The 23505-nt window shown below is 40.4% G+C and overlaps 1 protein-coding gene and 1 pseudogene across 2 annotated transcripts in view; both read left to right on the top strand.

Moving 5' to 3' along the window:
• The window catches only part of LOC146978930 (lactose-binding lectin l-2 pseudogene), a 451990-nt pseudogene that overhangs the window by 289589 nt on the left and 138896 nt on the right, over window positions 1-23505 (top strand). The gene's annotated exons all lie outside the window — the stretch shown is intronic.
• LOC146978939 (CMP-N-acetylneuraminate-beta-galactosamide-alpha-2,3-sialyltransferase 1-like) lies at window positions 4576-23310 on the top strand. The gene is made up of 6 exons (XM_085790410.1): window positions 4576-4843; window positions 5270-5466; window positions 6473-6652; window positions 9760-9805; window positions 11661-11780; window positions 23135-23310. The coding sequence occupies exons 1-6, from the start codon at window positions 4613-4615 to the stop codon at window positions 23300-23302; spliced, it is 942 nt and encodes a 313-aa protein (XP_085646536.1). The 5' UTR covers window positions 4576-4612; the 3' UTR covers window positions 23303-23310.

The raw sequence follows: 23505 nt of genomic DNA on the forward strand, positions 1-23505 counted from the left end.
CAAACTCGCTCAAGTTATAACAAAGATGCTGTTTTTTTCCTTTCACAGATGTAGCTTCTACAACCGCAAACTCTGCATGTAAATGAAGTTATAGCGCCGTGTCGCCGACACAGCTGATAGAGAAAGCCAAACGATTACAGCAGATTATTTAAAAGCCCAAAAGGCGCAAGCAAGAGAGAGGGAGAGAGAGAAACATACAGGTAATCACCTCCGTTTTATCCAATGAAATATTCAGCTCCAGGCCATATTTTAAAAAAACATATTCACCGCGATCACAACTCGTCTCTCTCCGACTTTGTAACGTTACACACATGGGAGGGAGACAATCCTCTCGGCTGTAACGGGGAAGTTTACAATATATTAACAAAAAATAAAATAACATAATTGTTCTATAAATGTGACTTTGGCAGCTGTCAGGAACAACCTACAGGAGGTCAATGTAGTTTGTGATTTATTTTCACGAGTAATAAATGACGTTTTTCAAAATAAAAGGGGGAAAAGTCCATGTTGCCATGGAGATGTGTAAACAACATGACATGGCGAAGTAATATTTTCAGTGATGAGTCAGCCGTGCTGTAATGCTGATTTGAGCACGTTCTAAATGTCTTATTGACCAATCAGATTGCTTGGTCGGAACTACTTGTTGTATAAGTAAGGGATAATGTATAGTTCGGAGGTTGTTATGGAGAAATAAACCCCGACAGGTTGTATGGAACCCCGACGCGAAGCGGAGGGGTTCCATACAACCTGAAGGGGTTTATTTCTCCATAACAACCGACCAACTATACATTATCCCGCTTAGAACACGGCCTACAACTAAATCATTCAATAATGTAACACAAAATAATGATAAAAAGAGATTTTATTCATGTAAAATTAGACCGTTGCTCGGGACGCCGCTCTGATCAGCGCAGCACAGAAAAGAGAAAGTATGCAGGATATTTACTTTATGTTTCATTTTTACCGTCATTAAACAGCTTGGGACTAATAGTGATGTTAGATAAACGACTTGTAACCTGTTACAGGGAGAGTGGAGGCTCCTAAGTTATTTCCACATCGTGGCTGAAAAGTAAACTTGCATCAGAACCTCTGACCGTGTCACAGCTCCTCTCCTCTCTGTAGCTCCGCGACACAAACGCATCCCATAATCTCTTGTTTATGACAGATACGACTACACAAAATACACGTAACGTGTATGGTAATCCATCGATCCACTGATTGATTATCAAAGGCTTCAAATGCACGAACGGGAGGAGGCTCAGCAAAACAGCGGCTGTGACCGGACATGCAGAGTCGGCCGTTGCTATGGAGTCCCTAGCAACGGTCCGCTCAGCGGTGGTCTATCGAGAAATAAACACCGCAGAATATTGGTGATTGACCAATCAGAATCGAGTATTCAAGAGAGCCGTGTTCTAATTCTCGATAGACCACCGCTGAGCGGACCGTTGCTAGGGACTCCATAGCAACGGCCGACTCTGCATGTCAGGTCACGGCCGCTGTTTTGCTGAGCCTCCTCCCGTTCGTGCATTTGAAGCCTTTGATAATCAATCAGAGGATCGATGGATTACCATACACGTTACGATGTATTTTGTGTAGTCGTACCTGTCATAAACAAGAGATTATGGGGTGCGTTTGTGTCGCGGAGCTACAGAGAGGAGAGGAGCTGTGACACGGTCAGAGGTTCTGATGCAAGTTTACTTTTCAGCCACGATGTGGAAACAAGGAGCCTCCACTCTCCCTGTAACAGGTTACAAGCATAGACTGTAAAAAGAATGGACGTAGCGTCCGTGACGTCACCCATTGGTTTTGGGGAGTCGTTTTTGTGACTCAAATATGGCGGCCTGAACAGCGCCATGTTGGATTGGCCGGCCGAGAACCCGCCCACTGGCCTCGAAGCAGCTGTCCACGGAGCTGCTCGGACCTGTCACTCAACGTTTCCGCGCCCTGATTGGCCAGAATCTTAACCTTTTAACTCTTTGACTGCCAGCCATTCTCACAGCAGCTTCCTCCAGCTTGCCAGGCATTTTCCAGCTTTTTGACTGATTTCCGTAGACCCACCATAATATTATGTACTGTTACTACATACACATTCAACCCATCAAAGGAAAGAAGAGGGTCTCTAGTTTCCAGCAAAAAAAACTGTTTGTTTCTATCTTGTTCCAGTCTTGTGAAATTGACGGTTGAATATAGGTTAGTTTAGCCCAAAATGCCATTTTGGCACCAAATTCTTGAGAAAAAGAGGTTTTTGTGTCGGCTGTCATTTTCAGGTGAACCAGTACAATTGGCTCCTTTATATTTTGCTTTAGTGACGCCTCAACATCTGTACAGTTGTTCTCTTGTAAACAACAACTAAATCAACACTGACAAATGACTTTTGATGACAAAAGACAAAATATTTAGCTACTGACACACACTACTGCAGCCTTTTTTCTTTCTTTTCTTTGAGTTACAACTTTTTCTTTCCTTTTTTTTAGTGTGTGTGCGTACGTGACGTGTGCGTGTGCATACGTGTGTGCATACGTGTGTGTGTGTGTGTGTGTGTGTGTGTGTGTGTGTGCGTGCGTGTGTGTCTGTGTGTGTGTGCGCGGATCAGTTCGACAGGTTTTTGTAGCCGAAACACGGCGCTTTAGATCAGATCCAGCTTCCTCTGGTCAGCAGGCAGCGGTGTCACTCACTCTCTCTGTCTCACACACATCTACACACACACAGCCGACAGCTCTGGCTGACGCCCCCTGAACTCACAGCCACAGACATGTGCGCTCACAACAGAGTACAGACACTCCCACCACGTTTACCTCACGTCACGTTCGCCGGCGCCGTCCGTTCCTCATCCACACTACTGTAGATCGCGGGATTTTCAAGCTGCTATCCGAGTGATTTCTCGCAAAATCTGGCGACTTTCCAAACGCTCTTGACGACTAACGACGAGCGATCGACGGGGTTGTTGTTACTAACGTTTGTGCTTTGTATCACGGAGCTGCACAGAGCTTCGACGAGCTGCCGAGCCGCCATGAGCCCCGCCGCCGCCCCCTAAGCTCTCACCGGCGGCCAGAGTGTCACGGAGCGGCGCCGCTGCAGTCAGACACCCGCACCGCTCCGTGAGGGGGGGGGGGATACGCTATATTTTTTACATCTCTCAATCCAAATGTGTTTTTCTGCACTTTATTTTGATGATACAAGTCTGATCTTCACAGAGGAGTAGGGCAAGACATTCAGCATGGCGTTGCCATTAAAAAAACGCTAAGACGAGTTATCTCGTCTTTGGCAGACTACGCTTGGATTCGCTAAGACGAGATAACTCGTCTTTGGCAGTGAAAGAGTTAACAGTAAAACGGCAGAGTAAAAAAAAAATTCACCCCCCTCAGAGTGTGTGCGGGGGTAGAAACTATCGATTGAGACGAAAAAACGTTCTGACACCAGGCTTTTAACATGTTTACTGAGGATGCAAAGTCGGCGATTTTAACATGGGGGTCTATGGGGAATGCTCCCTTCTGACACCAGCCCCCACAGGAATCCGAGGGGATTGCAGTTTTTTGAACGCGGAAGTGAGCTTCACTTCTCAGACCGACAACTGCTCCCTTGGTTACAAGTCGTTTATCTAACATCACTATTAGTCCGAAGCTATTTAATGACGGTAAAAATGAAACATAAAGTAAATATCCTGCATACTTTCTCTTTTCTGTGCTGCGCGGGTCAGAGCGGCGTCCCGAGCAACGGTCTAATTTTACATGAATAAAATCTCTTTTTATCATTATTTTGTGTTACATTATTGAATGATTTAGTTGTAGGCCGTGTTCTAAGCGGGATAATGTATAGTTGGTCGGTTGTTATGGAGAAATAAACCCCTTCATGTTGTATGGAACATACAACCTGTCGGGGTTTATTTCTCCATAACAACCTCCGAACTATACATTATCCCTTACGTAATTTCTCCAAAAATGATCATGGTCATTGAACAGGGATTGATCAAAAACTATATGACCTATCAAAACGTGGAGTAAGACACCAATACACAAGACTTGTGTCTACTGTTTAAAGTTTAAATGGAGTCTCTAGGTGAAAGTATGCCTGAGCAGTAGACGTTTGTTAAACTCCAATGATTGGTCTTTTTCGCTCTTTTTTTTTTCGCCCGTCCCATTGACAGTTTTTCGTAAACTGTTGAGAAAAGTAATAGCATACCGACCCCGATCAAGACGCACGTTTTGGACTAGTAGCGAATCGAAAATAATCCGGAAGAGGATGGAGAATAATAATAAGAAAAAATCCACACAATAACAGTAATTCGCCCGTGGCCCTAATAATAATAGCAATATTATATAATATTATCATTCCTTGTCAACGACACAGTGCATTCTGTGCTGATCAGTTCATATGGGTGCAATTGTATTTTGAACATTATCTCATGTATTTTTTATTTTTATATTATTTCATGTAGATTTCATCTACACCACCCAACTCAACTGCTTTCACTGACCATAGATGTATAAAGGTTATTTGTATGGTGTGGTTATAATGGCCGTCTGCTCCTGACATGTGAACGTAGGCTCATTTTGTATTTCACTTTGCCTACAGATGCAAAACAATTCCCAGTCAAAAGCAACAAACAGGCGAGATGATATCCAGACTGAAGGTGTCGGTGTTCCTGCTCTGTGTCAGCGTCTGTGTGGTTTATAGGGAACATGTCACAGAGATCTTCTCCCAGCTTCTGGACACAAGCCCCTGTGCCTGTGGGACATGTTTGTCAGAGGATGACATGTGGTTCATGCAGCATTTCAATAAATCTGTTGAGCCATTTTTGTCCCGAAAGTACAGTCTCCCCGAGGCTGTTTTCAATTGGTGGAAAGTAAGTTGGCTACTAACCACAAGTACTTCCTCTTTTCCATCTCCATCCCTCCAACCGGCGCAAGTGGCAAAGAGTGGCAAAGAAGGAGGATAATATATATATATATATATATTACAGAAGGCAATAGACTAGTTTATATATATATATTTTTTAAATTTATTTATTTAGAAGTCAGGACAATGCACATTAATAAAACATGTACCGCCTACCTGTAAATGTGCCAGATTGTAGCCCGTGGGCTAATTTCCATCTGGAGTCCTCTAGGCAGGATGGTGTTACAATACAGTACAAAAGGTACTGTATATGCACATTATTGTTATTATTACAATATTAAAAAGTTGAAACATTGTGCAGTACAGGGTTGCTGAATTTATTTATATGTAATCTATGTAATCTAACCCGACATTTGATGATGTTCTGTGTCAGGCTTTACAGGCTGAGAAGCGCAACTTCGATTTCTACAGTGCAACAGTAGATAAGCTGTTTCAGATGTTCCCACCCACTCCAGATGTTGTAGAAGGCAGCCCTGACCGCTGCAGGACTTGTGCTGTGGTGGGCAACTCTGCTAATCTGAAGAGATCCCATTATGGACCTCTGATAGATTACCATGATATCATAATAAGGTACATTTTTAGCTGGACGTTTTAATTAGGGCCGGGACTTTAACGCATTAATTACGATTAATTAACTACACAAATTAACGCATTTTAATCGCACTTATTGAATTTTTTTTTTTTTTTTTTTTTTTTCTCACGTGTGTCTACGTGCGGTGCGCCCGCACGCGAGAGAGGCGGCAGTTTGAGAGGCTGACTGGCAGAGATGAGAGCTGATGAAACGCTAGCATGGTTATTTAAAACACCATCTCTGATCTCTGCCTGCACATAGATACACAGACACGGGCGCACGCTAAATGTGCTATATAGCGCTAATTGCTCAGCTGCAGCGCTATATCTATGACCTGTCACTGTCACAGGTGCAGCTCATCTCATTATGATAGGACTTCACCCTCAGAGCTGTCTGTCTTCAGACTGTCCTGACCTGTCCCTGAACATCACACAGGGACAACATGGAGCTGCCTGTGTGATTGGTTACTGAGTTTTATTAATGTTTACATCAGGCTGAGTTCAACAAATCAGTTTATGCTACTGTGATTTAAGTAGCCTAGTTAAATACTACAGTAATCATCATAGTGTATTGGAAGGAAAGACCATTTAATCTGTATGTATCAAATATCGATTAATGAATTAATGGATAATTTGCATCCCTAGTCTGTTGGTCTTGGTTAAGTACCACCTTGAATGCTTAAGCTTATGTATTCAGTCATTCAATGGTATACTAAAATCCATGTGGAAAAAAAATGCTTCTCACTGTTCTCAGGTCAAATATTTATATGCCATTAAAATGCGATTAATTGCGATTAATTAATTACAAAGCCTCTGATTAATTCGATTAATTTTTTTAATCGAGTCCCAGCCCTAGTTTTAATTATTCTTCATGCATAGATACACTGAAACACACAATGCAAATTTCTTCCTGTGTCCAAAACTAAAATTCAAGCAACTAGCTTTTTCATCATTATTAGTATTTCTGACAATGACTGGTGCATGTGAAAACATCTGTGCTTTTTAGAATGAACGGAGGCCGTACCAAGGGCTATGAGGCAGATGTTGGGAGCAGGACCACTCACCATGTGATGTATCCAGAGAGCGCTGTGGACTTGGACAACAACACTCATCTGGTGTTGATTCCATTCAAGATACTGGACCTAGAATGGCTCATTAAAGCTCTCTCCACAGGCTTCACTGGAGTGTGAGTCATATTTTACCTTTTATAAACTCTCAGAGCCGTACCTATCAGCCTAAAGAAGCCAATGTTCAGTAATGGAAATAAATGAATAATAATTACAGTTATCTTATGAATACCGTGGCTCATTATTGAAACAATAGTCTATCTGTAAACTGTATGTAGCTATAGATTAACCAACTCTTCATCAACTGGCATATGTTTTGTTTATATCCAGCTAAACTAGCCTTTGTCTGGCTTTACTATACTGCTGAGTGATGTAGTGGACTCAGATTACGATTGTGTTTTTCTTTTTCTGTCCCTTGGTGAGGAGGAATGTCAGTGTGACTGACATGGTAAGCAGGTTTGCAGCTTTGGACTGCCTCTCTAAAAAAAGACAAATCTCCCCACATGGTCACCCAGGTCAGGACAGTGGAGAATCCCAGACTGTCCAGCTTCTCCTCTTGTGCCTATAGAGTTTCCTCCTGGCTATCTTAAATTAAGAGACCACTTCAAAATGATCAGTTCCTCTGGTTTTACTATTCATATGTGTTTTACTTTTGTGTCATTCATAACCTACTGACAAATTGGAAATAAAAATATTGTCATTTAGAGCATTTATTTGAAGGAAATGGCAATAGGTCAATATAACAAAAAAAATTCTGGTCTTTTCAGACCTTGTATAATGCAAAGAAAGTTTAGAAATCAAAATTTTTGGAATAATCCCAATTTTTGATCACAGCAGTGTTTTTTTTTATTTATAATCTTTCTTCCTCATTAAATATGATTTGGTTCAGGTGATCAGCTAAGTAGAGTGAGCTGTACATACATACAGAGAGAGAGACAATATTGGTGATTGACAAATCAGAATCGAGTATTCAAGAGAGCCGTGTTCTAAACAACAATAATAAGAATGATAGAACAAAAGAGATATGAAAGAAAAAAAGAAAAGGGTAATATAAATGAAAAAGGAAATTGATGAATGATTAATATTTCAATTTGAAATAAATAAATAAATAAATAACAGTAAAAACAAAACCGTTACCAGAATTTCATGACATTTGACAGTTATTCAAGAACACCAGGCAGTACTACAGTATATGACAATGTTAACTGGAAAACACACTATAGACCAAAAGACACGTACAGGGCACATTTTCAGGGCTCCAGACATGGATAGCCGTCCTGGGCTTTGCTGCAGGAGATCGACCACCTGACCATCAATGTTTTAAGCCGGTATAGGTTGTTTTTGTTAATCATGCTGTAACAAAGCCTATCCAGCTGAAGGACTTTCCCCAGATCTCTAAGCCGCTGTTGAAGTTGAAATGAGTGGGTCAGGGATAATATTTTTCTTCAGTGCATCTGAAATATAATTGAAAATCAGAGACCAAAAATAAATTAGTTTTGAGCAGAACCAAAAATGATGTGCTCGTGTGCCGGTCTCCTGCTTACATTTGTCACATAATGGGGAAGTAGCCTATTGGGATATGGAGCCTGGACTTTGAAATGGACTATTTTAAATTGTACTAGTATGTCTGGCGTTCACAGAGCTGAGGTGAATATTATCCAAAATCAACATCCAGACTTCCACAGTAATTGTAGTGCCCAAATCCTTCTTCCAGTCACACCTCAGTTTTCCAGTGGATGCTGATAGGCTATGTTGGCTTGTAAAGTACCATAAAAGAAACTGTTTCTTTAAAACCCTGTTGCAAAATACTGTCTAATACGTTTTGGCATTGATTCATATTGACGTATTTGGGTTCTTATGTACAGCAGTTTCTTTCATGATTGTAGCAGATTGGGCTGTCCACATATCGACTGGGCAATTTGAGGAACGACTGAATCTTTGTTTCCATATTTTTAAGGAGTGGAGAATAATCGAATTGGTTATGTATGATGGTATCTTGAATTTGGTGGGTTATTGAGCAGGGCAGGAAGTGACCTGTGGCCTACTGATCCTATCTCCATTTGAGATTGAGAGATTGATTGTGTTTTTCTGGCACACCATTGCGCCAAAATGACAGTACATTCAAATTGGCTGCCCATTAGTAACATTTAAAACTAGAAAAAGAAGCATTTCCAGCAGGAAATGCGTGTGAATGCTGAAAGCAGCTGAATGCCATTGCTGAAGAAATGCTGAATGAGCTGAAGAAAATGTTAAAAAGAAAGAAAGAAGAAAAAAGACAGAGAGAAAGAAAGAAAGAAAGAAAGAAAGAAAGAAAGAAAGAAAGAAAGAAAGAAAGAAAGAAAGAAAGAAAGAAAGACAGAGAGATGGGAATGGTAGTATGAGGTAGATAGAGATAGAGAGGGGTATAAAGAAAGAAAGAAATTTCACAATTAAAATAAGCATATTAAGCTAGATATGTTTTCAAAATAAGGTTGGTCACATAGGCAGAGATCTGATCACTAACCTACTGCAAGCAGTGCATGGAAACATATTCTCTGGTTAGCCACATTTGTTGTCTGTAGATGAACAATCTCTGTGAAGAAGCAGCTTACTATATGCAGCACACAATTTACATTCAATGCAGATATTCAGTGCAGTGCATGAGGCCTTCATTACCTAACTCTAACATCTTTTGCCTTTAACTATAAATTCTCTCCATGCTGAAGACATAAGGAAGCTTTAGTTTTCGGCAACCGGCAACTTAATCTTTAGGTTTCCATAGTGACCAACATCCATGGGGCAAGTTGGAGCATGCACAAGGTCAAAAAGGCTCTGTTGGCCTTTCGTAATTTCATTGTAGAGATCAGTGGTTTCAACCGTTACCAATACATGACCCACACATGGAAACACGTTGGTGGCCCATCTGATACTGTAACTATGGAAGCTAAATAATACATTCTCAGAGAACTTTTTACTGTTTTGATAAAGACACCATTCAGGAATTAACTCAAAGCTTTTATTTTGTATTTGACAGCAGAGCGAACACATACGTATTGATTTAGCATCAGTCTCTTGAATCTCTTCTCTTGTAATTCCTCCAGTTGCTAAATAGCCGTATATTCTGACTGTATCCATTAAGTGCAAATGAATAATTAAAATAGTGAAATAGAGCTTCATCATAAAACTTTCAACTTAAGAGCCGTCTGTGCTTTAGTTTAATTTTCACATTTCATTTAATTTCTTCCAGGTCATACATGCCAGTAAAATCCAAAATCAAAGCTAACAAGGACTTGGTGAGTATCATTTTTATTTTAAAACTACATTACTGGCTACAAATGCAATGGTTCATAAACATGAGTTTAAAGACCGGGTAAACCAAAATCATAAATGTTCCTCTTAAAGCAACACTGAAGAACTTTCATTTTTGGTTGAGTTTGGCGGAGCCACACCCGGTGGAAGCACACACGAATAGAAATGTTTCGGCTCTGCTGCTGTTCCGCATCCAGTGAGATTTGCCTGTTCCTCTCCCTCTTTTGTTTGTTTGTCTTTAGTTTTTTGTGTGGAGGGGTTCCTACCATCCACCTCGAAGCTACTTAGTGCAAGTGAAGGCGATACAGACCTCCTTAGGCCATGACAGAGATGTCGTTTTTTATTGTTTGAGGTCAATTTTCCTCGTTATTTTATGACAAAGCAACCATTTTTAGGCTGTACGTTTAGTAGTTTGAAATTGAGAGGGACTGGACTGGATTGGATGCGATGGAGTGCTTTCCACGCCTATAGCGGACACTAGTGATGCGCGGGTCTGCGGGCGGGGTGGGGCGGTGCGGGGCATGAAATGTTTAATTTATTTGCGGTGCGGGTCATTAAAAAAAACTATATAAAAATTTGACAGACTTAAAATAAAGTATTAATGTGTATTAATGTCGGAATATTGGCTATGGCTACTCCTTTACTGTTGATAGTTTACGTACATGCACATCTATTTTTATACTGGCTCAGGATTTAAATTTGTTGGTGCCAGTTTCAAGTGTCACTCAGAGCAGTTTTTTCATATTGAAAAAAAGATTAACGTTCAGTTCAGTTCAGTTCAGTTCAGTTCAGTTCAGTTCAGTTCAGTTCAGTTCAGTTCAATTTTATTTATATAGCACGTTTAAAAACAACCATTGTTGACCAAATTGCTGTACAAGTCATATCAGACACATTATATCAAACACATTCAGACTCGGATCCATACGCAAGCACAAATAGACAGTTCCACAGTATACATAGTAAATATAGTTTCCCATATTAACCCACACTGAAGGCCAGTGAGAAAAAGTAGGTCTTGAGCAAAGACTTGAATTGCACAACATCTTCAGCAGATTTTATGTGTCTAGGAAGCTTGTTCCAGAGCCTGGGTGCTGCCACTGCAAAAGCTCTGTCACCTCTAGTTTTGCATCTTGTTCTTGGTGTGGCCCATTTAATAGCGGCGGGGCGGGGCAGGTTGTGAAAATAGATGCGGTGGTGCGGGGCAGGCTGGGGGGTTACAGGCTGTCATTCCAACATTCCACCACTCCGACATACCGTTATTTAGACATGCCAACGTCCCACCATTCCGACAAGGCTTTCAATTTAAGGAAATGTGCGTTACTCAACAGGTGACTCTGGATTCTCTACTTCTGGACTCTCTCTGGCCTGTCTAGCCTCTAACTGGTCTTTTTTTTTTACTAAACTTAACAACTCCTTTCATCATTGCCTAAACCCAACCAATGCAAAATCTTTTGTGGAAAAAATACACTATTAAAGAAATTATCTGAAAGACAGGATGTTTAAAAAAAACCAAACAATACCGTCATTCTGACCATAGGAGGCAAGAATTGTTGGAATGATGGGACGTTTGATAGAAAATTAAGTGTTGCCATTTAGACAATTAGAGGCTCATGTCGGACTGGTGGGATGTCGGAATGGCGGTTGCCCCCCGGGCTGAGGCGGGTCAAATTACTTCATAGATCCGTGCATCACTAGTGGACACGCTAGAGAGAGCAGAGAATGCTACTCATTTCTCAACAACAACTTACTCTCAACAACAACTGTGGTATTATGACCTCAAAACACATATTTATTTTTTGGTTTACCCAGTCTTTAAAGGCTACTTCTGATTTATAACAGGTGATGGTTGTCAGTCCGGCTTTCATGAGGTTTGTGCATGACAAATGGCTGAAGAATAAGGGCAAGTATCCATCCACTGGCTTCATGGCTTTGGTTCTCGCCCTACACATTTGTGACAAGGTAGGGTAAACTTTAAATTTGATTTTTACTTCTTTGTCATCACTTGTTGATGCAACACATGTTGTTGCCTATTTTCGAAAACCGTGGTGATACATCCCACTGTTAAGTTGGTAGGGTGTTATAAATGTGACCTTGCAATGCATTTCTGCAAATAAAGGTGGGCTTACACTGCACGACTATTCGTCTGTTCACATCTCAAACTGCACGAGCTTCCCTCTTCAGTCCTACGTCTCAGATCAGTCGGGGTCTGAGACTGATCTAATTGCACGTCGTTCTACGATTGCTCTCCACCACGATTACCCTGCGATGCGATTTGTGCTGCTCTATAATTGCTCGATTGTAAACCTCAAATTGACATTGGTTCCTGATGTTGGTTCCTATAGCAGAGTCCATGGTGGAAGATCAGACTGACAAACACACAGACAGCATGCATCACCTCCAAGGACGGTGCTGCTGGGAAAAAAAAAAACGGCGCTGTGCTCTCCAGCCAGCTGACGTGTAGCTCACCTGCAGCTGTCAGAGGAGTCTCGCTAGTTCTCTCTCTAGCCTGCACTTGGTTTAAAAGAGTTCGACATAGATCTAAATACCACCTGAACACCGGTCAGCTGAGCCAGAGCACAGTGGATGTGGCTGGTGTATAGGATCGCTATTTTATACTGTAACGGCAAGAAAAAATAATTGTTCTCAATTGCTGATTGTCTGATAGTGTGTGTACATTTGTCCGGCTGATCTTCCATCACGGACTGCGCTGCATTACTGATCATCACCCCGTCACCCTGTCTCTCTACAGCTGTGGTCTAACTCAAAGTCAACAGCTTGTCACTCCCCTGTCCCTCCTCTCTCTCTCTCTGCCCGTTCTAACTCCATGGGAAGTTCAGCATCACATTCAGGTTCATAAAGGTCTCATTGACTCTGTGCTAAAACAATCTGTCATGGCAAAAACTTGTCGTATGTACAGAATCGTGACGTAGCCCAGAGGAAAAGAAAATTCAAAAAGAGATCTCAAAAATGTTTCATTTACTTCTCCTAGACAACTATGAGATCTGTGTGACAGCAAACTGAGACTAAGGGTTGTTTCTCCTGTGTCTCATCTTTTTCTCCAGAGCAATAAGATGCACTAAATCTCAATTTAGTCTCCTTTTAAGTTTCAGAAGAGATCTCAACAAGCTCTAATATAATTCTCAGAGTTTCTCAAATGTTATGTCTCTTTGTGATATCATGCAGAGAAATCAGAGAGCTCTCTCTATAAACTCAATCTATTCTCATTCTAGCTTCAGTTTATCCATCTCATACTAAGCTCAGACAGAACAAATGAAGAGCTCTCCAAAAGCACTCATTGATTTCTCAGACTGAGATCAATGTTTTGGTTGTTTTTAATCATGTTGACTTTATTGTAATCCACATGATTTTTTTTTTTTTTTAATTATGTATATTCTAACTGTACTCAGAATGAATTGATTGAACATTTATGATTGTAGGTTGCAAAGACCTTCTGCTTTTATATTAATTACATTTTCTATGAATAATTGTAAGTATTCCAATGCACATCATTCAGGTTTTTTTCATGAACCACATAAAACGTAAAATAAAAACAACAGTCATTTATTGTTAATTTGAGAGCAATAAAGTTACTATTTCAACAAAGTCCAATGAAGTCCAATGTGAACTTTGAACCCAGTAGATGCAGCCCTAACGTCAACATTTCATTGGGAGAGAGCGCCATCAGTCACAATTGCTGCATCATGATTGGTCATTGATTGGCACTAAGTCTGACTGACGTGAAGCCTTACGTTAACGGTTGGAGTGCGCCAGTGCGGGAGCCATGTGCGGGAGGCAGAAGGAAAAAAAAGAGAGATGGAGGCAGAAGGAACCGTTACGGGACGTAAAAGAAGGTAAGCGATATCTTTGTAAAGCGTAATTTGGGTAAAACTTTGCAAACATTTAGGTGGCAAGAGTTTATGTTGGTTGAGGTGGTTTTCGAAGAAACTGGTCGGCACATGCGGCTAATAGTGAAGCTAACTTAGCTAGTGAGGCCCGGACCACACCCATGAACTTATTATGATTAACTGTTAGCTAACGTTAACTGGTTAATTTATTGTGGTAATATCTTTATGTAAAGAATATGCTCTTCGGGATTTTTTTTCACAAACAATGAAGTGAGTAAAATAATAGGCTACTGAACTGAACAAATCTTCAAATTAACACGACGACGATTGTGATGGATTGCCTGCTAGCTGGTCATTTAGAAAGGAGTCCACATTTACCTACAAAATATGTGCCAAATTAGATTGAAGTGGCTAATGAATGTTGTTTTTTCCAGTATTATCCATGTTGTTTATCAAGACTGCTCTAAACAAGGCTTGTTGTAATGGTGGATGTTTAAAAGGGAGTTCTGCAGGCAGCTGGACAGAGTTCAGCATCTCCAGCACACACCTCCAGCGTCTCAGAGCAGATCATACTGCTTATTGTTTCATGACTTAAACATAATTTTATATACGTATTCATGTGTTCATAATTAATTCTTCAGAATTCTGTGGGTGGTTAATCATATTTTATTATATAATTAGCAAACAAGACAGCAAGTTTGATTTGGTGATCAAATCTTAACATGATGTAGCCTATGGCATTTTTGGCAATTAAGATATTTGCATTGGAGCCTCATGTATATTCAAAGTGCTTGCTGTGGACAAAATTGTTGATGTGTTGAAATTTAAGAGGATATATCCTCTTAAAGACCATGTTTTTCAGTTCCTGAGTTGTCTGATATGGTTACAGTAACACATCTCTGTATCCAAATGTTTCAACAAGTTGCTGTACCAAATTATGAGATATAATGACATGATAAAACTAGTAACTAAAATAAGACATTGAACCACCTTTTTAAATAATTAAAATATTGTATTTTTATGTATTTAACAGAATGGATGGCCCAGCAGGAAATACCAAGAAAGAGATGCCCAAAAGAGCGCGAAACCCACCGAAGAAGATGTGTTTTTATGAACCAGACCCCGGCTCACCCAAAGATGACTCGGATGGTAATTCATTTCACTACATGGCTTAGCTAATTTTTGGCATGATTGTCATTTCTAACTTACTATGGACACTATAAAAACCAAAATCTTTGACAGTCTCTGGTCTCTTATCACTTGGATTATTATTATCTATATATTGGAAAACTTCAGCTGCAAACATTGATTTACAGGATTTTTTAAAAAGAAATGTCAAAGGTGAGAGTAACCCCCACTTGAAACTGTATGCATTTTAGTGACAGAATTTTACAACTCTATTGGTCAAATTATCACTACATTTGGGGCTGGGAAATTGATTTAAACATTTTTTATTTAAATAAAATAAAATTCTCATCAGAAAAAGTAGCAACTTTTTTCCAGGATAGGCATGAAAGTGCAAATAGGTCTCTAATTGTTGATACCTACAGAAACTCCGTTGCCGCTTTATTGTAGATTATAGAATTTAATTCTTTAAAATGTATTGACAATGTAGGGTATATGGAGGGTAATGATTCATGACCAGTTATGGTCACTATTCATAAATTATCGTATTATCAAGTTATTGATTAATCATATAGGGTTAAACAAAACCTCAGGGCATCACCTTCCTGAAGCTATGTCCTTGGGAGGCGAAAGGAATCTACTAGGAAGCTGAACAATAATTGTATAATTAAGCAATATCACACGAGAGGGAGTGCTGTTGTACTGTATATCAGCACGGGTGTGATAATCACACCTGTAAATTTAGATTTTGGTACAAAGAAAGCTAGGTTATTAAAATAACACACACACACACAACACAATGTAAACAAATAGTACGATCTTAAGTTGTTACAGCCTAACCTGAGCAGCGGTGTCCTGACGTCGGTTCTTCGTCTAGCTTGATGGTAGTTACTTCTTGCTGCACCGTGACTAAGGTTTTAGCAGCTGCTATCTGGCTTTTATCTACAATTTATGTTGGTGGACTTACAGGCGTGTCTGCCTGAGGAAAGGTGTTTCCGTTATCACCCGCTGTCATGTCGCGTAGCGATTTATTTGCACCACTAGATGGCAGTACGAGACCACGAATGAATGAGAGGGTGCAGTTGCATATATCACAGTGTCTGCATGAAAGACAATAAAGCTTAAAGGACAATTCCAGGCAAAAACAACCATAGGCCATATTTTCCAAATATTTTACCTCTAGAATAATGAATGTGCAGATTTTTCTCTCAATGTCTCCTGTTATCTAGCAGATCTCTCTGTCCCCACCTCCTAGCAGCAGCAGAAAATGGAGGTAGTGCGTTCTACCGCCGTTTAGCTATTTGCAACTCACACACCACCCTTTTTATTCCACAGACAACAGCAAATAGTTATACAAACATGCAACCAGGTGTTTGTTTACCTGGAGGAGGCGGACATCTTGGAGAAATTAGTAATAATAAACGCATGCATAGACTCGCGGGAATCTTGTTGATCTCGTTGATAATAAAATGCATACAGTAATCATTAAATAATTAAATAGAATAAAAACAAAGTGAAAAGATAGAATACAGAGTGCATGATTCAAATCAAATACATTGTTATTGTAAAGTGTCGCATGAGTGAAGAAGTGTGAAGCAAATGCAAAAAGAATAAAGTTAATGCTAGTTGAAGGCTAATGTGAAGAGATTAATTTGTATCACTTCTAAGTCTAAGAGGATTAGAATTGAGACCAATAAGATATAGTAGCATGTTTAAGATTGATTTTTAGCCTGTACTGGTTTACTCAAAATCTCCTATATTTACTCTGTTCATTTTCAGGACTTTTTGTATTTTTGAGTTTTTTACTGCAGAGGAGTGCTGAAATGCTGTGGCCTTTGGGAAGCACGGGAAGGTGCCAGATGGGAAGACAGTCCTGGATAAGTTCAAAGTCAATGGGATTCTAAGTAAGTACATTGCTCATTGTTAACAATTTATGGAAATATGGAAAGGTTGTGGAAATCCATCAGTAAAAATACATAACATAAAGAAGCACAAATTATTTTCAAAAATGAATTTGTTGTAATTCTACTTTTAATTTCTAGTTTGGTTTCCCCTCTTTTTTCTGACCCTTCTCACATTCATCACAATATCTGGCCAAATTTGGCATAATTTCTGAAGTGTTGGAACCCCATGTATCACATAGCTACATTTAATGTTTTGATTGTTTCAGTGACCTCACAGTTTTGCTGAATTTCCTCGTGTGAACCATAGAGATATTTCAATGTGAATTATGTGACATCTGGATTAAAAAAAACTCTCAATACTGTCATTGTAACTGCTGTTACATTATGCCATTTGTAATTTGTGCTTTCTTTTCTCTGTTTTTTTTCTTCTTGCAGCTTACATCATGCGCTGTAGTACCCTGGATGGATGGACACCGGTGGGGAAAAGTAAGGTCAAAAAAGCCTTCATAAACAAATGCCGCATCAGGGCCACAGCACTGTAAAGCATTGCAACCTTCGTTGAAATGTCCATGTTCAAAAAAAGGCCCTTTTAAATGTTTTAAATGCTGTGCAATGTTGTGCAATGTGCACTGTAAAGTTATGTCATTATTACAGCTACTTGAAACACAGCATCAGGGCCACAACACTGTAAAGTATGGGATGTGGCATACTGATAGACATTGTTGAAATATCCATGTTAAAAAAAAAGGCCCTTTTAAATGTTGTTCAATGTGCACTGTAAAGTTATGTCATTATTACAGCTACTTGAAACACAGCATCAGGGCCACAACACTGTAAAGTATTGGATGTGGCATACTGATAGACATTTGTTGAAACAACCATGTTCAAAAAAAGCCCCTGTATACAAATGCTGCATGAGGGCCTTAAAGTGATAGTTCACCCAAGATTGAAAATTCACTCATTATCTACTCACCCTCATGTGGACTAAGGGCTGGGAGAAGTTTCAGAGTCCTCCGTGGCTTCTCTGAGTTACAGGGGGTCTCGGCGTAGCAGTGCATGTCCATATAACAGTTGAAAAAGGGATACCAACTGTCTTCGTAACAAAAAGACACACCAAAGAACATCCAAATACCTCCATGCTGCTCGTATGTAATGTCCGTCTTGTATTGAAGCCCCAAAATGCGAAACTGTCCCAAAAAGTATTAAATAAGTCTATATTTCAAGCTCGTTTTGTAGCGGAAGCGTCTCGAAGCTCCTCTTCCCTGTTTGTCAAATTTGGACAAATCAGGGTCTGTCCTCTTTCCAGGGAAGAGGAGCTTCGAGAAGCTTCCGCTACAAAACGAGCTTGAAATATAGACTTATTTAATTTTTTTCGGGACAATTTCGCATTTCGGGGCTTCAATATAAGACGGACATTACATACGAGCAGCATGGAGGTATTTGGGTGTTTTTTGATTTGTCTTTTTGTTACGAAGACAGTTGGTATCCATTTGCAACCGTCATATGGACATGCACTGCTATTCTGAGACCCCCTGTAACTCAGAAAAGCCACGGAGGACTCTGAAATTTCAATCTTTAAGGCCCTCATGCAGCATTTGTATACAGGGGCTTTTTTTGAACATGGTTGTTTCAACAAATGTCTATCAGTATGCCACATCCAATACTTTACAGTGTTGTGGCCCTGATGCTGTGTTTCAAGTAGCTGTAATAATAACATAACTTTACAGTGCACAATTTCAATTTTGGGTGAACTATCCCTTTAAAGTTGTAAAATGTTGTGCAATGTGCACTGGAAAGTTATGTCATTATTACAGCTACTTGAAACACAGCATCAGGGCCACAACACTGTAAAGTATGGGATGTGGCATACTGATAGACATTTGTTGAAACAACCATGTTCAAAAAAAGCCCCTGTATACAAATGCTGCCTGTATTAATGTTGTTACAGCTACTTGAAATACTCACAATACTATACTTTGAATAAAGATTACTCATTGCAAAAGGGAAATCAATTTGTCTGTCAGCTCATTTGCTATAGAATTATAAAGCCTGGCCGTTGGTGGGTATATATATATATATGTATATGTATATGTGTATGTGCTTCAGAATGTTTAGTTGCTGCAGTATTTGTAAGGTGTGTGTGCGTGTGCGCCATATTGCTCCATTGTAGCTCCAGTATTGCTCCATTGTAGCTCCAGTATTGCTCCATTGTAGCTCCAGTATTGCTCATTTTCTTCTCCAAGGAGAAATAAAGGAGCCATTAAAAACACTGACTTGAGATTAGCAAGGTATCTCCCTTAAGTCTCAAGTATGACTCCCTCTAATTACTCTGTCTCACCTATTGCTCCTAGTGAATTTTAGGAGAAACATATGAGAAACATTTGAGTCAAAATAGAAACTAAAATGAGGCTGAGATGAGAATCTCAAATTTGTCTCCGGAGCTACAGAAGAGCAAGCTTTGAGCAGTAAATTTTTCCTCTGGGAGGACCCCATACATTGTCCGTCACGACGAAAAATTTCCTCGTCTTCAGGACGTCGGGACGTGACGCAGAGCCTCACTAACCATACGTCCTGATTATGCTCCCGACCCCGCGATCCCTCTACGATTATGCAAATTATGCTGCGACTCGTCTGGGACGACAAAATCGTGGCAAAATCGTACAGTGTAAGCTCGCCTTTAGGTGACTCACTTACTGTAGGAATGTCAGTGTGGCTGTCATGGCAGGCAGTTTTGTAGCTTTGGGCTGCCTCTCTAGTGAAAGACAACTTCTCCACACATGGTCATCCAGATTATTTCAGGGATAGTGTATTCACCTTATTCTCCGGGGCAACCATGGAGTCAATGGAACGCTGTGAGATTGTGTTGGAACTTCCGGCGACGACCGGAAGTCGTATAGTACATTAGCGGTAGCTTGATTATTTGAGTCCGTTCTCAGATGTTTCTTGTTGGCAAATCCGGGTTTTTTGTCCCGTTGTCGATTGCAAAAAATGACGAGCATTATAAAGAGGAAGCTACAATCACTGGAAGAAAACGTGTGAGTTTTTATAGCAGTTGAGCATCGACCTCATCTTCTGTCCCAGTGTGTGTGGAGCTCTGTACGACCTGCACCCACCTCCATCTACTCTAGAGTCTGGTTAAAAATAATTAAATAAATCCCCGTGTCCCCGCTGATTTCAGCCAAGGTGAGCAGCTTGTTTGGAGAGTAGGAGCGAAAAAAACGCTATCACAGCCCGAAGCAACATTGTTAATGCACATAAGAGGCTGCTTTTAATTTCTGACAGCTGGACATTGCGCTACTTTTAATTATGAAGCTTTATCCATTTAAACAAAATAAACTAGAGGAACAACTTTCATGTTTAAATTGTGTTGTATAGCCTACTTTTATATATTTTACTGATCGCAATTCAGGCTGGGTGTGCGTATGAAAATATGCTACAGTGTTTCTCTTTTCTTTTCTCTTTTTTGGAGGGGGCGGGGGGTAGTTTAGGTGACAAAGACATTTTTACTGTGAAAATAGAGATGTATTCAATATTTGCATTTGGGCAATACTGCTGTAGGCGAAACAAGTTTATTCATGGCCACATTTAAGTTACAGTAGTTGAGGGAGGGTTTTATTTCTAAATCCCTCTTTTTATTTCTTTTACACATTAGCGAGCAGGTTCACAGCGTGAACAGCGTGTCCCGGCCTGACCAGGCTCTGGACACGGAGCAGAGACCCAGGTCCGATAGTGCAAGGCTCTCTCTGAAGCAGAGGATGAGGCCAGCTTCCCGTCAGTCTTCACAGACAGTCCAGAGTTGAACGAGTTTCTGATCATATAGTTGTCAGTTTGCTCCAGGTGACAGTCGACCCTCACAACAAACCCCCCCCCCCTCCCTCTCTCAGTAAATAGTTCCGACGTCCATGCTGCAGCTTATATCCAAGTAATATAATAGCCTATATATAAATGAGCTCAACAGTTGGTAAACAGCAGCGGATCAGCGCGATCTCTCCCTCCGTGCTGGTTCTGCCAGCTCCACTTGGATTTCAAAGTAAAAGTCACGCTGTAAATGAGTTAAATTGTGAAACAGCGGCGCTTTTATAGCCGATTTTAGGATTAAACTCTGAATATATGAGCTAAACATCTGTTACCATAAGTTTCCATGGCGATCTAGCTGGGTTGAAAGAGAGAGTACAGGAAAGCCTGGCTTTAGACTCAATAAAAAATATATAATTATAAAATATAACCCACTAAACTCGCTTCGAAGTACACCCCTCAAGTGTTGTCCATGTTGATTTGATTGTCTGTATTGTAATTGTCCCGCAATATACTGCAAATTCAGTCGATTGTTTACATCAGTTTTTACTTCCGCATTTGACCGGAAGTCGTAACACAATCGCGGCCAAACCGGAAGTGGCAAAGTGGGCGGGGCTACATAAGGTGAATAGGTGGTTTGCACATGACGTCACACAGAACATCACGACTGCAGTTGGAGGGTGTGTTTCACTGCTTCCTTTCTCCTGACTTAAGGTTGTATGGATCGCAATCCGATATATTTTTCTAATTTTTGGTGATACCTGCTACGTGCAGGCTCGACCAAAGCTTCGGAGTACTCGCTTTCCATCATTCCTGCCCTCCATCTGACATCGCCTCGCCCCCCGTGTGTCATCATAACCACGTGACTGAAACCCAGCTATGATCCCAGCTTCTTCTCTTGCCTATAAACACTGCATGAATCAGACCTTACTTTTATATCAAAGAGCACTACTGTCTGAGGGATGATTCCACATTCCACGAGACTGACAGGTATTTGCATTTAAGATAACTCTGCCCAAAGTCTGACAAAAATGGAATCCAACTCAAAGTTATTTTGAGGTGTGTAAATACGTCCCCACGCAACTCATTTGATTATTAATTTCTCTGGAACAGAGAAGGTTTGTTATTTAAGCAATATTAATATTATATATATATATATTAACGTCATTTGAGCACGACGGTGATGCGGTCAGGACCGAGGCGCTTGCGCCGAGGTCCGCAAGCATCACCGAAGTGCTCAAATTACGTTTAAGCACACCCTCGAGGGTAATATTGCGATTATACAACAATTACCAACAAAATAAAGCGTATAATTAAATAAATATTCATGTTGATGGACGTTTTGCTCTCAAAATTTAAAGTTTTTAGCGAGTGTGCTTCCCGTTTCCATGGAAATAAATGGGGTCTGACTAATAACTGAAACACAATCAGTCACGTCAGTAGACTCCTATGTGTAATGGAACCTAGTTCACCTCTACAGCAAATAGTCCGAACCTTAGTAACGACCTAGCAACAGAAATGATTTTCTAGTCCCAGATGAGTGAACTCTGAGCTGACGTTCATGTTTTAACGCGGTCTCGGACTTTCCTGAACTAAATCAACACTGCACAAACTCGCCCAAGTTATAACAAAGATGCCGTTTTTTTCCTTTCACAGATGTAGCTTCTACAACCGCAAACTCTGCATGTAAATGAAGTTATAGCGCCGTGTCGCCGACACAGTTGATAGAGAAAGCCAAACGATTACTCCAGATTATTTAAAAGCCCAAAAGGCGCAAGCGAGAGAGAGGGAGAGAGAGAAACATACAGGTAATCACCTCCGTTTTATCCAATGAAATATTCAGCTCCAGGCCATATTTTAAAAAACATATTCACCGCGATCACAACTCGTGTCTCTCCGACTTTGTAACGTTACACACATGGGAGGGAGACAATCCTCTCGGCTGTAACGGGGAAGTTTACAATATATTAACAAAAAATAAAATAACATAATTGTTCTATAAATATGACTGTGGCAGCTGTCAGGAACAACCTACAGGAGGTCAGTGTAGTTTGAGATTTATTTTCACGAGTAATAAATGACGTTTCTGAAAATAAAAGGGGAAAAGTCCATGTTGCCATGGAGATGTGTAAACAACATGACATGGCGAAGTAATATTTTCAGTGATGAGTCAACCGTGCTGTAATGCTGATTTGAGCACGTTCTAAATGTCTTATTGACCAATCAGATTGCTTGGTCGGAACTACTTGTTGTATAAATAACAACTACAGTTGGCACAACCCCCTCCACCAGTTGCTGTTGAAGCCTCCTCTAACTGAGCATCCTCTGTCTTTTCCTCCACTGACCTGGTTGCTGTACCCGACACTCAACCCTCTGCCTCTGATCCAAAAGGAAATACTTCTCTGGTTACTGGTGCAAGGCTTCTCTGAGTAGCCTACACCCCAACTGAACAATACACATGTTCCCAGAAGCCAGACAAGTGAACCAAACTGGACAGATATTTTTTCCAAGAACCATTACTTCCCTAACAACAGCATAAAAAAAACAAGACTTGTGGAATGATTCATCTGCATCCACACCAAACTGGCCAGCCATGTTTGTGTAGTTTGATACTTGTATCATATGTTTATTCTTGTTTTTCTAGGTCAGTGTGTTTGGTTTTGGAGCAGACAAAGACGGAAACTGGAGTCATTACTGGGAAAAATTACGAGACCTAAAGTTAAAAACTGGAGTACATCCTGGAACTCACGAGTATGAAATTCTTCAGCAGCTCGCTGTGCATAGTAAAGTGGAGTTTTATACCGGGTGGTGATCTGTCTGTCAGCTTTGGTTCATGTCACACAGGGAAGCACAATGATCCTCCTTTATAGTTTTGCCTTTCAGTTTACAGATGAAGTGATTTTGCATGCATGGAAATCTGTGTGTGATATGACAACACTTAGGCCCTGTCCCAATTCTCCCCCTAACCCTAAATATTTGCCCTAACCCTACATTTTGCGCGTTCACGTGTAGGGG

This window comes from Trachurus japonicus, chromosome 11, assembly GCF_045865225.1.
Source record: "Trachurus japonicus isolate A0001 chromosome 11, Traja_1.0".
NCBI classification, from domain to species: Eukaryota; Metazoa; Chordata; class Actinopteri; order Carangiformes; family Carangidae; genus Trachurus; species Trachurus japonicus.